Source organism: Centruroides vittatus, unplaced genomic scaffold (assembly GCF_030686945.1).
Source record: "Centruroides vittatus isolate TY-2023 unplaced genomic scaffold, ASM3068694v2 contig_345, whole genome shotgun sequence".
Classification (NCBI taxonomy): domain Eukaryota; kingdom Metazoa; phylum Arthropoda; class Arachnida; order Scorpiones; family Buthidae; genus Centruroides; species Centruroides vittatus.
Genome location: NW_027122170.1, coordinates 3,884,330 through 3,901,889, shown reverse-complemented (window position 1 = coordinate 3,901,889; position 17,560 = coordinate 3,884,330). Strand labels below are relative to the sequence as shown.

At 30.6% G+C, this 17,560-nt stretch overlaps 1 protein-coding gene across 2 annotated transcripts in view; it reads left to right on the top strand.

Annotated features, from left to right (window-relative positions):
• The window catches only part of LOC136974253 (E3 ubiquitin-protein ligase RNF14-like), a 48,421-nt gene that overhangs the window by 19,468 nt on the left and 11,393 nt on the right, over positions 1–17,560 (top strand). For both annotated transcript variants that reach the window (XM_067269089.1, XM_067269090.1), the window contains exons 4-7: positions 2,526–2,670; positions 9,396–10,078; positions 15,012–15,129; positions 15,270–15,496. In XM_067269089.1, coding sequence (XP_067125190.1) covers positions 2,526–2,670; positions 9,396–10,078; positions 15,012–15,129; positions 15,270–15,496 — 1,173 coding nt within the window. The remainder of the gene's footprint in view (positions 1–2,525; positions 2,671–9,395; positions 10,079–15,011; positions 15,130–15,269; positions 15,497–17,560) is intronic.

The window sequence follows — 17,560 nt, the reverse complement described above, 5'->3', positions numbered from 1 at the left end:
CAGCAGGATGGGGCACCACCCCATTTTGCATTGGATGTCTGTGATTACCTGAATAAAACATTCCCCGTTAGATGAATTGGTCATGGTTTTCAAAGGCTGTGGGCCCCTCACTCACCAGACCTGACTCCCTTAGATTTCTTTGCGTGTTGGTTTATCAAGTCGCAGGTGTACCAGGTGAAGATTAACAGCATACCGCAGTTGAAACAACAAATTACAGACACAGTGGCAAAAAAATTTCACCAGCTATGTTGAACAGTGTGTTTCAGTCTGTGGAAGAATGCTGGCGGCTGTGCCTAGACTTGGAGGGCAATCATATAGAGATGTACTGATTTGTGGTCCTAATGTGATACATGTTGCAGTGTATATGGTAGATGTTTAATAAATTTGCGTTTCACAGAAACGTATAGAGACTTTGTTCACCTTGTATATTCAGTAATGCTCAACCCATGAAAGCTGTAGGTTCAAATTTCAATTTGCCAACTCATTTTACAGGGTGGGAAAGAGTTACTTAACACCCTGCTACAGAATATAGAATGTACATTGAGCACATCATGTAACATGCATAGCTCTGTAACCATTTGAGGTATGGCAATAAAATCTTTCACCAATCAATTCTTTGTGAAATTCTGACCTAAATGATGTGTCACATTACTCCCTTCCCATTTACCGTTTCGGAGTGGCTTTTAATGTGGCTGCTATTAAAATGGTGACCACATTGAAAACAACTCATGCAACACAGATCAACTTGTTTTCCCCATGCTCTAATGTGTTCCTGACATGAGCAAATTAACTTTGGGTACATTCTATATTCTTAGCAGGTATGTTAAGTAACTTTCTTTAATAGCAAATCAAAATTATCATAAATATTGAGAATTAGTATGTTTCAAAATGTACAATAAAAGATAAAATAAACTATAATATTAACTGTAACTGAATTCTGATTATAATAATGTCAGGTAAATAGTGCACAAAGATAACTTAAAAATGCTTATCAGGCATAATATTTGATGATGTACAAACATTACCAGTTATCACTATCAGCTTTAATCAGTGTTTTAAACATTTATTGTTTTAATGTTTATTTTCCCACAGCACAGTAGTATGAGGTTCTTGTCAGGTCTGACAAGTCTTCACTAAAATTTGCATTAAAACATTTTTGAAAGGAAAAAAGTTAGAAATAATTATTTGTAAGAAAAATGTGGCATGAATGTATAAACAATAGAAGAATGTAAGTCCTAAGATGAACAATTCCCAGTTGGGATTGAATTAAACATCAATTTTGACCTCCTGCGATCTAAGTTGAGATCTTGTTACACTTAGCAATGTGACAAGTGTACACTAACCAATTGGAATGGACAATCGGGGACAGAAAATCAAAACCTCAAATTTCAAGGATGCAATGACTTCTCCTGAAAATTCCCAAGTGTTGAAGCAATTGTTTTGTGTGTCTCATGTCTATCTTTATCTCTGTTTCCCTTCTTCAGATCAACCACTTTCGATTACCGGAAGCCGACCACATCTCCCTGGAATCATTGAGATGTCAGAGGAATTCTCATTCATGAACCAGGGATACTCCTTCATTTGGGACTATCTTTAAAAGGAGAGGAAGATCCAGAGATCACCACCGACTTTGAACTTCCAAGGCTGTGGAAATGTTGTAAGCTTCTTTAATGCAAAATAAATTGTTTCTTGTAACTGTAGTCTATCTCAGTGCTAATCACATCTCCTATTGGCAACTTCACAGTAGTTTAAGTTGCTGGCATTTCTTGGTTCAATTAAATATGCTATCTGTTATTAAAGACATTACTGCAAAACAACAAGCAAAATAACACTGGATGAATTACTATAAATCAATAATAATTAATAAATTTTTAAACCATACGTATTTTAACATGTCCTTTTAATCATTGGTGGATTAAGACTTTCCGGGGCTCCTAAGCACAAAAGATTGTGTTCTCTGTATAATTTTATGGTATCATAAACCAATGTAATTTTATTTTTTCCACAATTTTAGGACTCCTAAACATGTACAGTACTTCATGTGCCTAGTAGACAGTTTGGTACTACTGTACTATTAATATCAGAGTTGATAAAACCAGAATTCTATATCCTATGTATATTCTATGCTATATAGTAAAAATTGCTGGGTGCATTACTGTAGTGGATTAGCAGATATATCTATATGCATTGTAAATTACATGCCATTATCTAGTCACAATAAAACTGTATCTAATTATGGCATCTTTACAATCATCTGAACATCACTTAAGCTAGTATTACATATATTGATAGAAATATATGGATATTTTTGTTAATTTATTATTAAAATTATGTTTCAAATATCTCATTTGTGATTTAAGTTGATGTTATAATTGATTTTTTTTATGTTTATTTTGAAATAATTTTAATTACTGTATATTCTTGTAGCCAAAAAATTAAAAATAAATTTTGAAAATGATGGAACAATTTATTTATATGATATTTAATCTTTTTAAGAATTACAAAAATATATTTCTATTATGTAGATATCCTCACTTTGTAGAAAACTGGATAAATTATGGCATGAAGGTGAAAAGGAAGTTGTATTATACAAATGGATACAGTTTCTTAAGGAAGAAACTTTGTCTTTTTTGAAAATAAGAGACTATTTAGATATTTCTCATATACCAGGTAATATGCTACTTAATATTCTTAAATGAATACTATTAATACTTAATATCATTGTATTTTAAACATTAAAGATACCATGAGCATTTTATAATATCCAAAAACTATCTTTAATGATTTTTTTTTATAGATTGAGATTTAATTCTTTTCATTTAAAGAAAATGGAAACAATTAAATATGGAATTAATGAGAGAGAAATAAGACACAAGGCAGAGATCATTAACTGTGATTTATTGCATTGAATGTAAGACTTACCCTATTTTCAGAGATACTAAAATCTGAAAAAAGTGCATCTTACATTCAAGTAAATATGGTAATTCTTGATTTTAAATATATGCAATTAGAAGATAACTCAAAAAATATATTTAGGATCTTCACAATTGTCATTTTTCACATCACTGGAACAGCAAAATCACTTACAAGGAGATGGCTAGACTTTCACGTTTCCGATTTGAATGAAACTTGGCGAGCATGTATCCCTAAACACAAATAGTTTCTTTCCAAATAATAGGACCCACTTCTCAAACATTTCCGAAAAATGGGCCTCTGAAAATTGAGTGTTTAGTTTACAAGTGTAGAAGTTCTACTCATCCTAGGAATGACAGTAGTTGAGTGGATAAGGTTCTAGATTCTGTAGCTATGTGATATGGATTCAATCCTTTGCAACTTTAGTTTTTTTTTTTTTTTTTTAATGTGTAACATAATTATTTTATTATTTTATCATCTCATTAGCATTATTATTACTATTCTTATTTCTTACATTTAAAGTTTATAAAACGAGATTAAAAACTGTGGCATCATTTCCCGTTTAGTGAAAACAGTTTCAGTAAATTTAACTATGTCATTAAATAAAACTTTTATTTCTTTAAATTTATTTTCAGATATTTTCACTTATGGTTACATACTATGACATCAATGCGAATAATCTCTATATGTTACTGAGCGTTGATGAAAAAGACAAGTATGATATGAAAATAGGATAGCATAGTAGTTTCAGAATTTTTCTTTTAATTGTTAATGCTATGAACAATTTCCTCATGTGCTCATGTTTGTTACACTTCAAATAAAACAATACACCCTATCTGAAAATAACTATGAAGAAATTAAAATTTTATTTAACAACATAAAAGAGTTAAATCTTTGTTTTTGCTAAACAGACACCATTATTTTTATTTGGACAAGGAACTACAGGGTGGACCAAAAGTCCTTTAATGTGTCAAATGGTCATAAAAAATAAACACTCTGTGTTAATCAACAACTGTTTATTGTATTTTAAAGTATACAAATTAGGGTTTTATTTTTTGAATATAACATAAGTGTGAGCCTTGTTTATTTTAACACTCCTGTAACCTGGACCAGAAATTTTCCATGACTGCCTGACAAGTGGTTGGTGAAATGTTTTGCATTTCATTGCATATGTTTTCTTTTAATTCTTCAATAGACTCTGGGTTGCTGGTGTAAACTTTACTTTTAAGATATCCCCAAAGGAAAAAGTCTATTGGGGACAGATCCGGGCTGCGGGGTGGCCAGTTAATGTCACCTCTTTTGAATATCAGTTTTTGACCAAAAATTTCATGAAGTGCTGTTATAGAGTCATTGGAGGTGTGACATGTTGCCCTGTCTTGTTGAAACCAGCTTCTGTGGTTGAAGCCTGAGAAGTCCTGTAATGCTGGTGCAAAAAAATTCTGTAGCATCGCAACATATCGCTCTGTATTGACAGTAACAGGACGGTTTCTTTGATCTTCATAAAAGTATGGACCGATGATTCCTTTTGCTGATAGTGCTGCCCATACAATCACTTTCGGTGAGTTTAAGAGTTTTTGGTGCTTCAATTACAAGTTATTGTCACTCCAGTAGCTGCAATTTTGTCTGTTAATGCTACCATTCAAATGGAAGTGTGCCTCGTCTGAGAAAAAGATGTTATTGAAGTTCGGAAACCTCTCCAGCATTTCGTCAGCAAACTGCAGTCTCTTAGCCTAGTCATTAGGCTTCAATTCCTGTACAATTTGAATTTTTTACGGGTGTAAATGTAGGTCCTTGTGTAGAATGCGATTTAGAGATGTTCTGGGCACATTTAAGACTCTAGACTGCTTTCGAGTGGACGGGTGATGTTGCTCTCGAACAGACGCTCGTACGCGCTCTTTGTTTTCCGGCTCTTTCAATGTCCTGGGTCGGCCAAATCACGGCTGCGTTAATGTCGTCTCAAACTTCCGCACCAAATTCTTAATTGTTTGAATTGTCGGAGCTTGATTTGCATTTCGTATAGTGTAACAAGAACAAAATTTCTGTCTAGCTTCGGTTGCAGAATCGTTGTTTCAATAGTACTCGCAAATACAAAGTGCATGTTGTGCACAGATACAGATATATACAGATATATTTTATTAAACAAATACCAATGGGTACATTCCCGGTGCTGTTAAAACATAACCGGGTGAAACAAAGTAGTACATGGAATAGTTATGTACAATATACAAGCAATAAAGACAATGTAAGGTATACAAAAGGATAAACAATAATACACTAAACATGGATACAGAAAGTAGAACAATAAACACAATATACAGGGTTACAAATAATTAAACAAAATACAGTGTACAAAATACAGACAAATATACAATAACACAATATGATACAAAATACAAACACAATACAAGTAGTAAACACAATGCACAGAAATGCTAATGATTAAACGAAAACAAAAGTCAAAAAAAAAAAAAAACTACAAATAATAAGTTGTAAAACTATGTACATAATGCAAAAGATTAAATAGTAAACAAAATAGTAATGAATACAATTAATAAGACATAATCACCATATACAGGAATACAAAACGTTGAACAATAATCCCAATGTACAGGAACGCAAAATAGTTAAACAATAAACGAAGTAATAATAATAATAATAATAATAATAAAATACACTAAGTACAGTGGTACAAAAGTAGGTGCAAAGAGCAGTTACCTGAACAATGTGACACAGGTAAAATAACTGTCTATTAAGGTCTTAAGGGCCTTATAGGTGTCTTCGTAAATAAAAATTTCGTGGCAGTCGTTGGGCCACAATTTGCCGTGGGCTTCCAGCAAGATCTTTAGGTGAAGCCTTTGTAGCTCCAAAGCGGGGCAGTCAAGAAGGTAGTGGGTAGAGCTGTCTTCCACGCCGCATAATGGACAGTTGGTGTCGGGTGCGTTTTTGAATCTGGCCAAGTAGGAGTAGAAATTCCCGTGGTTAGTCAGGAATTGGCTCATTCGTTGATTGGGGCTGTACCACTTGCTTTTAATAAAGTTGTTAATGTCTGGAATGAGCCTGTGGGTAGTGGGGTGCCTCCGATCATCCCAATCCTGTTGCCAAAGGGTGAGAAGATGGTCCCTGAGAATTAACTTGGTGTTGTGGCTGCTGAGTTTGCTGTATGCCACTGGTAGATCAAGATCGGTGCTGGCGGACTTGGCCAGTGAATCAGCCCTCTCGTTTCCGGTCGTGCCCTGATGGGCCCTGGTCCAGAGGATGTGATATAGGTTATTTGAGGTGAAGATGCCTCTCTGGATATTGTCTGCAATGGGATGGAGTGTTTGCTTTTTCAAAAGAGAGATTGCCGATGCGCTATCGGAAATTATAGCTATGGTAGAGGAGGAGTAATTGTTGGAGGACCAGGCCACAGCCATATGGATGGCAAAAAGCTCTGCCTGCAGAACGGAGCAGTTATCGCCGAGCCTGTAACGCTCGTAGGTGATTTCAGTATTATTGTTGTAGGCTACAAAGCTACAACCAACGTTGAGGCCGGTCTTCGAACCGTCGGTATATATTTGAAGGTCCGTTTGGTTAGGTTGCAAGAAGTTGATTTGAATAGGTATGGCGGGATTCCTTGAGTTAGCAATGGGAATATTTTGCTCGAGGTCTTCGCTGTTAACGGTGAGGCCTTCTGTATTTATGTTGTGGCCGTGCTTCAGTTGCCAGAGGATGGAGGATGAAATAATATATTTGTCAATAGGCGGCTTTTTTGCGAGGACTTGTAGCGAAACGTTAGGAGTGGTGGAGTAAGCCCTCGTGATGTAAATGAGGGCTCTACGTTGTGCGGCCACCAGCTTCCGTTTTATGTGTACCTTGGGCACGGCCCAGCTCCAACTGCTGCAGGCATAAGTGATGATGGGGGTAAGTTGTGCACAGGTGAATGACACTAAATCCCTATTGGTCATTCTTGCGTCTGGTACCTTCCCCGCCCCGATACCAGCGCCCACACGGAAGCACCAGGCTTTTCAAATATTAAGAGACTTTTGGTCCACCCTATATTTGTGTGTAGGGATACATGCTCACCAAGTTTCATTTGAATTAGAGATGTGAACGTTTAGCTGTCTCCTTGTTAATAATATGGAGAAGAGACTTGAGCTAAAGGTCAACTCTGCCATATGATTTTCCTGTTTTGTTGCATCAAAAAGGATGAATGTGAAGATCCTAAATATATTCTTTTGTATTGTCTTCTAATTACATATATTTAAACCAAATTTTTGTTCCAGTTTATTATTTTATAGTATAATTATCTAGCTACTTAAAAAGTTTAAAACTTGGATGCTTAAATGAAAATTTATTATTTTACTAAATTTTTGTAAAGTAGCAGTTTCTCATTTAAATATGGCAGCAGTAGTAGAATATGAACAATTATTTAAAGAAAGTATTGATGATAATACAATATAAAGAATTGGAAATTAGTTGTTAAACATAGATTACAAGAATTCACCTAAAATTTAAACCAATTGAGACAAAAAGTGGAAACGGGGTTATGATGATATTAAGGGATGATAAATGGAATTTCAAATATTTCATTTTGGACGATTTAATTTAAAAAAAATAAGTGATAATGTATTGATGTTTTGAATAAAAATAAAAAATTTGCATATATATTAAAGAAATTAAAAACTATTATATTATCTTTCTAGGGGTCAGTTTGAATATTTCAGACAATTTATGTATCCATCTTCAGATTGAATGTAAAACAAATTTTTAGGTCAAACATAGAACAAAAAAGGAGGAGTTGTATATAGAGTGGTTTCTGTATACAGGGGGTTGATATTGGAAAATGAAGATAGTTCATATTATTGAGTTTTTAAAGTAATTTTGAAGCATTTATTAACATCTTATTTTTACTGAAAATATGTTCCTTCAAGTAATGAAAAAATGAAGTTTTGTATTAGTCCCAAGAAGAATGACAAATTAATTTTAGAGGACAGAGATCCCATTTTCTCATTCATTACTGAAATGAACAAAATTAAACTTTCCTTATAGTTTATAAATATGCTCGGCAGCACATCATAACTAAGAGGAAGCGAAGGTGGGCACGTGCCCCAGGTATCGACCTTTGGGGGTGCCAAAATGAACGCAGTGAACTAAAGTCCTATACAATTTTTTTTGTAATTAATGTTGAATCAGGCATTAGGTATGAAGTTTGCCTTGGGTGCCAAAACTGTTTGGTATAGCTCTGAATATGCTGGTACTTTATATCGATTGGTCCATTACTGTTCTTAAAATCTCTATTTATTTCTGAGAATTAAGGATTTTAATTTATTTTTCTGTTTTGAAATATTGAAATGAGTAATAGAAATTTGTGATGTTCATTTGTTGGAATCAAAAATATTAATGTATCATTTTGATAGTGAAAAATTGTCATTATTATTTGAATAAATTTAAAAGAATGGACTTGGTGAATTAAACTTTCAGAAAATTAATTTTATTGAATAAAAGTTTAATTCATTTGTAAAAAATACCATATTTTTTTAGTTCTAAGATTCCATTGATTTTTAAGGCTTACTATCAATTTTTAAAACTGAAAATGAAGAAAAACGTTTTAATCAGTGGCATAAATTTATGCTTAGCATTTTAGACAAAGTAAACGTTTTAGATAATTCTAAAGTAAATGAACATATATTTTTTACACTTTGCATGCTTTTCCATGTTCTTTTGAATACCTACATCTTTTTTTTTTTTTAATGTTGTAATATGATATAGTAAAACAATTTAAATGTAATGAAGTGATACTGACCAGAATTTTCTGTTGTAGAAGGCTACATTTTTATTAACGTAGAAAAAAAGAGATGAAAGAAATATAATCCTTTTATGGTTTTCTAATGTTTTTCTAACCATTATCAACAAATTAATCTGCCCAATCAGGATAAAATTCTGATGAATATAGATTTCAAACTGAAAATATTGTATAAATCTAGAAGGTTTTACATCAATAAAATAGAAAAGTTGACTTTTGCAATTGTGAAGGTAGGTAAAATTATATTATAAAGGTGTGTTGGGACGACAAAATTATATTGAGAAAAACAGATGTACAGTACCTTGATGTCAGCTTAAGAAGTTAAAATTTAATGAATGCTATAGATAAGTGGGTCAAAACTTGTGCATAGATACAGTACATGCTTACATCAGTAAGCAAGCATGTCTTAAATGGGTTCCACTATACAGACTTTGTGGAACACTTTAATAACACTGTATTTCATTCAATTATGTCTACAGTTTTCTACAAGCAAGCTGTTCTATTCATATTCCTAGTATTTTATAAATTAATAAACTCATTAAATTGATTAGTATTTGATATGACTAAATTTAATTTTTATATTAATGAATAGAATCATTTATTAAACAGATAATTTTTATTAAATGTGCATTAAAATGATAACACACTTTTTTATAACTGTGAATAATAATGAATTAATTTTAATGATTTATATTTTTAGATGAAAGGTTTGACCAAAATAGATTTAACAGAAACTCTTCACCTAGAAAAGCAATTCAAAATGATGATTGTAAATTTAATGACTCGGGTAAGAATTTACATTATCGAGAATGGAATGGCTATCATCAGAAAGCACAAAGAAATGTATACTTAAATCAAAATACGAAGTATAATAATTCAGTTCAAGATTCCTGTTATCGGTATAAGTGTGACGATCGTTATAGTTCGTATAAATTTAGAAATACACGCAAAGAAAATTTTCCAATGAATGTCTCTAATGGAATCACTCAAACTAATAGTTCAAAATATCAAGAAGTAAAAGAAAATAAATATAAGGACAACTGTAAAAATTTTCAAAGTAAAACTGTTAAAAACCAAGCTATCAACCATTTGTGTACGGAACAAAAAGACGAAGAGACATTTAATCCGACGACAAGCAAAAGAACGCACTTTAATCAAAATCCTAGACAGGAATATAGGAATCGAAATGTAAATGGGGAAACCCGCTTTCACAGTCAAAATTATCGAAGAGTAGATATACAGACCGATGCTTTTGGCAGCAGGCAAGTAGCTCCTAGGAACAATCAATCTCATTACACAGAAACGAATGGAAGCTATCAAAGAGGGTCAACATCTTCAAATTACAGAGGAGGAAGGAAATTTCAGAATAATAGGACGAAATGGGTACGAGTTTTAGTTTAATTTAAATTACTGAAAATATAATTTTTCTATCGTAAAAAATATATTTTTAATTATGAAATATTATCTCGGTAGTAATTTGTCTAATAATATGATATGCTTGATGTATGGTAATTATATATTTGGTATTATTTATTGTTGTTGTTCTTATTAACAATTCATTTGAATATTTAAAATGTTTTTTGCTAGGTCTTAATACATTTGCTAGTTTTTTTTTGCAACTTGTAATTGGGCTGTAATTTGATATAATTATAGACCTATAAATTCCCACTGTTACCTGCTGTCTGTCTGTCCTTTCTTAATCCCAAAAATGGTGTTAGATAGATGAAAGTCAAGACCAGATATGGAAAGCTTAAGAGCAAGTGTCCCCAGTTAACTATATATGAATTTCCAGTTTAGACCAGAAGTTGCATGATTTCAATTCAAAATTTCCCCTGAATGGAGTTACATAGATGACTAGCATGATTGTTGTTTTCAGGAAAAGTATAATGTAAAGGAACAAGACACTACTAATTTGAAATCAAGAGCATATATTTTAAATTAAATAAATAAAACTAAGATCAAAAATTGCAGCCTGGCTTTGTAACAATGTCGCAATAAATTTTGCTCGTTAGATGATTACTTGAATTTATATAAAAGATATTATTTCCTTTATTACCAGTAACACATCCATTTCAGTCTAGAATAATCTTTTACTTTTATAATGCATTTTGGACACAAGTACTACAGCGCTTTGGCCTCTTCAGCTACAGCTGAATAAAAGATGAATTATATAACAACATGAGCCTAAGCAATTAACAATACAGCATATTAATTTTACTCACCTGTATGAACTTGGATATTTATAAGCCACTTACAATAAAAATATGTAATTTTGTGTGGATAACCAGCATCATTGTATATCCTGTAAAAAATTGCTATAGAATGAAATATAAGTTTCATGTAACTTACGCCTCTAAAGATTCCATTGAAAATATGATACTTAACAATATACACAAATATAGCTCACAAAAGTATCCAGACACCTGGATACTTTTGTGAAAGAGTTTTTTAGTTATAACTCATTTCTTACATGAAATAGGAAAAAATAATGACCGATGTAGAATATTTAGACTTTTTTACACTAGAAAAAAAGTATTTACATGTACAAAAACATTTATCAAAAAGAGAAGTATACTTATATTTAAAACTGTGACAATTTTCACATCACAAAAGTATCTGAACAGAAGAAATAAATAATAATAAAACAAAAAATTTTATACATTTAAGAACGAGTTGGGTCTCCTTTTGCTCTGATAACAACTAGGCATTAATTCATCCAAACTTTATTAACAGTTTTGTCTATTAAATTCAAAACTCTGATGATGATGTTTCTAAGATTAGTTTTGTTTGTTATCGATTCTGTTCTGATTGTTCATTCAGTGCAGTCTTATAAATCCTGAATTGGATTGAGGTCGGGCAATTGTGGAGACCAAGGAAGCACTTTTATACGGTGCACATCTATTTTCTAATTTTTGACTAATTTTCAAAGTGTGCTTTGGATCATTGTCATATTGGAAAACAAACCCTTGATATCTTAATCTTATCCTAATTTTAACTTTCTTACTGATTTCTGAACATTTTTATTTAAAATTTATTTATACATATATTGATTTGTTATTCCATTAACAAATTGCAGAGTTCCAGCACTGTTTACAGACATAAAACTCCAAATAGCAGTAAACCGTCTCCACATTTCACTGTAGGGATCAGATTTTTCATTTTTAAAGATTCTCCAGCTTTTCTGTACTTTCAGGCAATCATTTGGATCAATGACCTCAAAACTGATTTCCAAAATGTTATTGATTTTGTATAAAAGTTTATTACAAACTTTAACCTTTACTGCTGGTTTTTTCATAGTAAGTAGCTATAAAGATTTTATGGCTAAGTTTTTCTGATAGTTTCTGCAGATACATTCTACAGAAGCATCAACAACAAGTTTAGGAGCAATTATTTGTGAATTTTTCTTCACTTTCCTGACAATTACACATTTCTCTCTCGATGTAAATATTTCAGGACGTGCAGCTTGAGCCTTATTAATTACACTATTTGTCGTAAGGAATTTCATAATAGTATCTTGAATAGTGGATTTTGGAATGTAAAACTGTTCTGAATGGTTTCACACAGATTTCCTCCAGCTATTCCTTAATAATGAGTCTTTTGATAACAATGATTAATTTGTTTGTATTCATTGTTCGCAATGACAAAATAAATGACCCAAGTATGAAACAAACACTTTAACTCATTTGTTGTGGCAAACTGTTGTAAACACTTGTGATCTGACACTTCTTATCATTTATTTCCTCTGTCTGGATACTTTTGTGATGTGAAAATTTTCACAGTTTGAGATAAAATTGTATTTCTGTTTTTGATCAATATTTTTTGCACATGTATATATTTTTTCTAGTGTAAAAAAGTCCAAAGATTTCACATCTGTCATTATTCTTTTTCTATTTCATGTGCAAAAGAGTTATAACTAAAACTCTCTTCCATTCTATAGATGTTCAGATTGTTCTGTGAGCTAGTGTACAATTTAAAACCAATAACAGACAACTGGAAAATTAAGTTTAAATAAACATGCAATGCACCTTAACAAACTTTAATCAAGAACATTTCCAAACCAGTTTGATGGTTCAGCTTCAGTTGCTTACATTCATATTCAAAAGAAAAGAATGAACTCATTCAAACACAATTTAAACTAAACATAAAAGAATATTTAATGGTTATTTGCTGAAATACAAAAATCATATAAAATAAAATGAAAATTTGTTTTGGAGTTTAATGTGTATGTATGTGTTAGAACAATGATGAGGCAGTCTTTTAACTTAGAATTAAACTTTATTCCAGTCTAAGACTATATATACACTTGTTCACACATCCATAACTTGGCACGCAACTGAACAACGGTTTCTTCCCACCTCAAGCTGTCTTAGCAGGAAGTTGCCAGTTCATACACGGTTTGGGATATTGACGCTTGCTTTAGTTTAATATTTCCTAACAGTATGTTTATTAGAAGATATCTTCTTAAACATTAAAAATATCTTTTTCTATTTTGCTTCCGTAGCAGGTTATTGTAAATATGATCGTAAAATAAGTGAAGGAAAAATAAAAATGAATATTTGAGATAAATTAAGTGTTGAAAATACAAATAGTCACTATCTCCCAAATTTTTTCTATTGTTTTCCTTCATTTCTATTTTATTTTTCAAATTTTGATGATGATGATAATTTTCAGGAAATTTTAAAATACAGATATAGTACATAAACAAGTCTTTGGTAGCTATGTTTTGACTTTAGTCTTGCATAGCACTAGACAAAGGTATCACTTAAGTAGGATAGAATCTACTAATAGAACAATAACAACAATAAAAAAATCAAATAGGAAACTTTTAATACTGTTTCAAATTAGTTGTAATTATTCTTAATTTTAATATATCTCAGTTGACTGACCATTGGATCACTCTGTATAATAAATTGAATATACCACATATAATAATGTTGTTTAATGTTTACAGATAATCATTGTTAGAAGTTATGAATTAAAAAGTACAGAGGTACCTTATACTTCAAACTTAATTCATTCCAGGAGGTTGTTTGAAGTCTGAATCAATTTTTCCCATAAAAAATAATGGAAAGCATTCATTAATCCATTCCCAGATCCCAAACAATACGGATTTCTATAAACTTAAAACAGCAGATTCACATAATTTGAGATAAAACTAAATGCCTGAATGATGATTTAAAATATGAAAATTATAAATAAAATACATAAATACTGTATAATTAAATGAAAATTACATTTATCGATCGCACACTGAACTTCACATCTTAACCATAGATGCGAGACTTCATTTTTTGTTTAGAAGCTTGCTTTAAACATTTTACTTTACATTTTGTTTGAATAGCATCAAGTTGTAATGTCTTCAGATAAAAAGCATATTCAGCATATTATGCTTTATGAGCAATGTTCCCTCTAATTTTTTTGTAGGTGAGCGGAACATATATACTTCTCTGAGCAAAAAATTTTTCTAAGCGTATATATATAAAATCTTATTTTTTCCTATAAAAATTAAAATAATTAATTATACAGTAGAGATTAAAATTCATTTTAAAACATACTTCCATACAAAATATTATCTTTTGTCAATGATTTAATGTATTTAATTGAAATATACGTAGCAACAATCGTGTTGCAGACGGAGTGAGAAATAAGTAAACAACAATTCAAATCAGTGTGCGTGCTCGCCTGCGCGGCACATAAATTCTCGTGCGCGGCAACAATTTGAGCAGTGTGCAGCCACGCAGCTTAGAGGAAACATTGTTTATGAGTTTTGAAAAGGATATTTTTAAAAAGTTCTGTTTGGGAATTTTAAACTGAAGGTTACAAAACATATGAGATGCCCAAAAGTTATCAATAAAGAAAGATTGCATCAAGAAATTGTTAAAAATTGATAAATAAACACACAAAACAGTATATATAACCAACACGCCAAAAAATAAAGTGAAAAAATCATCGAAAACATACAAGTATAATGCGAGGGCAAGAGATGACTTAGACACTAACAGAGTGCATTTATGCTTCAAGCAGATTTTTTCACTGCACACAGTTTTAACTCCAAGGCAAGTTTTTGTCAAATTTTGCATTTAAAGTACAAGGTATCACTGTGTATATGTTAACATTGATTATTGTTATAGTTATATTAGCTTTATTTGTTATTTATACCTTTACATTTATTATATAATCTATATTTTTATGTATATATTAAAATAACAATTAAAAATTTAACATAACTTTATTTATTCATTACTCTATATCAATGAAGAAGCATTATAAAATATATTTTTGGAGTTACATATATTTATATATTTATTGCATTCAGGACATAAAGCTAAACAGTCAGATATTGACGCCAAGAATACATGGCGGGAAGTACGATTTCGATTTAAGAGCAGTCAGTGAAATGGAAAATAAAACAACATTAATAACATACTTAACGGGTAAGTTGAAATATAAATAAATAAATGAAAGTTAAAAAAAAATTATTAATTTTATTTTTCATTTATAGCTTTTCTTAAATATACATATACAGTAAAATTTTTATGTAATAACAATAACAAAAATATTTTCTTTTTAAAAGAATATAATAAAAAGAAAGAAGAAGAAATGTATAGTAATGAATGGTTTATGTGTGGAGTATGTCTCTTAGAAAAGCAAGGAAAAGACTTCATGAATTTCTTTGGTTGTAATCATAAGTATTGTAAATTGTGTATGAAGTCATATTTTGAAATTCAAATACAAGATGGTAATGTGAAATCACTTTCATGCCCCAAAGAAAAATGTATTTCTCAAGCTACACAACATCAGGTATAATATTGGTTCATAAATCAATTATATATTAAATTTATGTATTTTAAAACTAGATAAATATTTATATTATTATTTTAAGATAAACATAATAAAATATTGGTACAGTTTGTTTAACGTGTTTTACAAAGTTAATTAAGTTATCTGGATGGTTAAGATCTTTAAATATATATTAAAGATTTATGGAAGAAAACTTAATAAAAGTGAAGCAGCTTGCTTCACTTTTATTAAGTTTGAAAGAGGACTTACATTAGATTACCAGAAAAATATGAAATGTTGGAAAGATGATGTGTCTTGTAATTATAATTCTGTCTCTATTTATTTGACCTTAATTTAATTTTTGTCATCTCCATCTCACCAGCTTTCTGCCATGCTTTGTTTAAATTTTCAGAATGGATATTTAGTCATATGATGTAGCCTTTGAAATATTTTTGTTCTTTCTATTTTCATTTAAGGAATGTTCTGCTTTTTAAAAATTCTTTCAGTTTATAGAATGTTTTGTGGTTTTTAAAAAAAATTTGAGGTAGTATTTGTTCTGAAGCCAATGTTCTTTCTTTTGAAAAGATCTTCTACAGTACCTAGGAAACATTGAAAATGGTCTTCAAGAGGCTGAAAACATTCTGATTATTTAAATTGAATAGCATGAATTTAATAGTGTTATGTATATATTTTTTCAATTTGGAAAGTATTGATATAATTACAAGTCTAATTATCCAATAACCCAATTTTTAGTTTGATGCCGAAACGATTGCTTGGTTATATCGGGCTATAATAATGATACTTATTACTAATTAAAAAGCCAAGTAATTTGATCTAGAAGTAGACATTAGGTGCCATCTCTCGATAAATTTAATAATTATAATTCTAAATAAATTATTAAATATTAATTTAAAGTTCTGGAAGAAAAGAATTGACCTAAAGTGTGACTCGAACCCACAACATCGGCTTGTTGCATGGACATATATACACACCATGCCGGGTGAAGTGGTAGCCAGCTGAACATCATAGTGAGTGTTACAGAATGTGGGTACTGGAGTCTGCCCCAGTTGGTGCAGTAAATAACTAACATAGTTATATCTAAATTAATAGTTTTGGAAGCAAAGATCAGATGGAGGTCCAGGTAGCATAACTGGCAATGTCCAAACGGGAGTTGTAGATTCAAGTCCTGCTTTGGGCTGATTGTTTTCTTCTAAAACCTTTGAAATTAATTACTAAATATTAATTACAATTATTAAATTTATTAAGAGATAGCATTTAACATCTACCTTTAGGCCAAATTATTTGACTTTTAATTAATAATTAGTAGCATTATAATAGCCTGATGTAATCCAATAGTTATTTGGTTTTAATGACAAGTCATTAAAATTTAAACTTGGTTACCTCTGTTAAATTTTGGTTCAGGAATAGTTGTGTTTTCAAGCATCATCTATTTTTAAAAATACAGAACAGATTAATAATAATAATAAACATCATTTTAAGTTATATTTTCTCTTGTGTTACTGCTGATTTTTAAATGTTTTGATATATAGATTAAGTAACTATAAATAATAAACAACATTAATATGCAGTTTACAGAGAGTTTCTGTAACTATATATATATGTATATGAAATAAATGTAAATATGATGTAGTACCCCTACCCCTCAATAACTCAGAGAGATTGATTTAAACATCTCATAGGGCTTAAAATAAGACCATTATTCTTTTGAGGAGATGTGATTTTTCAGGTAACATACTTAAAAGTTGTCTTAATTAAATCATATTATTTTTCTATAAGAGTCTGCTTCTACTCAAAAATTTTATATCAGTGAATCATCAGTCAATAGAACCAATTTATAATAAATTTTATAATATCAGATATCAGATTTTGTTACCTTTAACAAAGTCATCTAATCTTAATTACAAAAGGTAATTAGTTTTATTTACTGAAATGTAAAGCATGCATGGTTTTTAATTTTCAAAATTTGAGTATTTATATGACAGTATTCAATTTATCTTTTCTTGTTCCATTTTTAGTTCATTTTTAAACTCAAGTTGAAAATGCCAAAAGTTAGCCATAGGATTT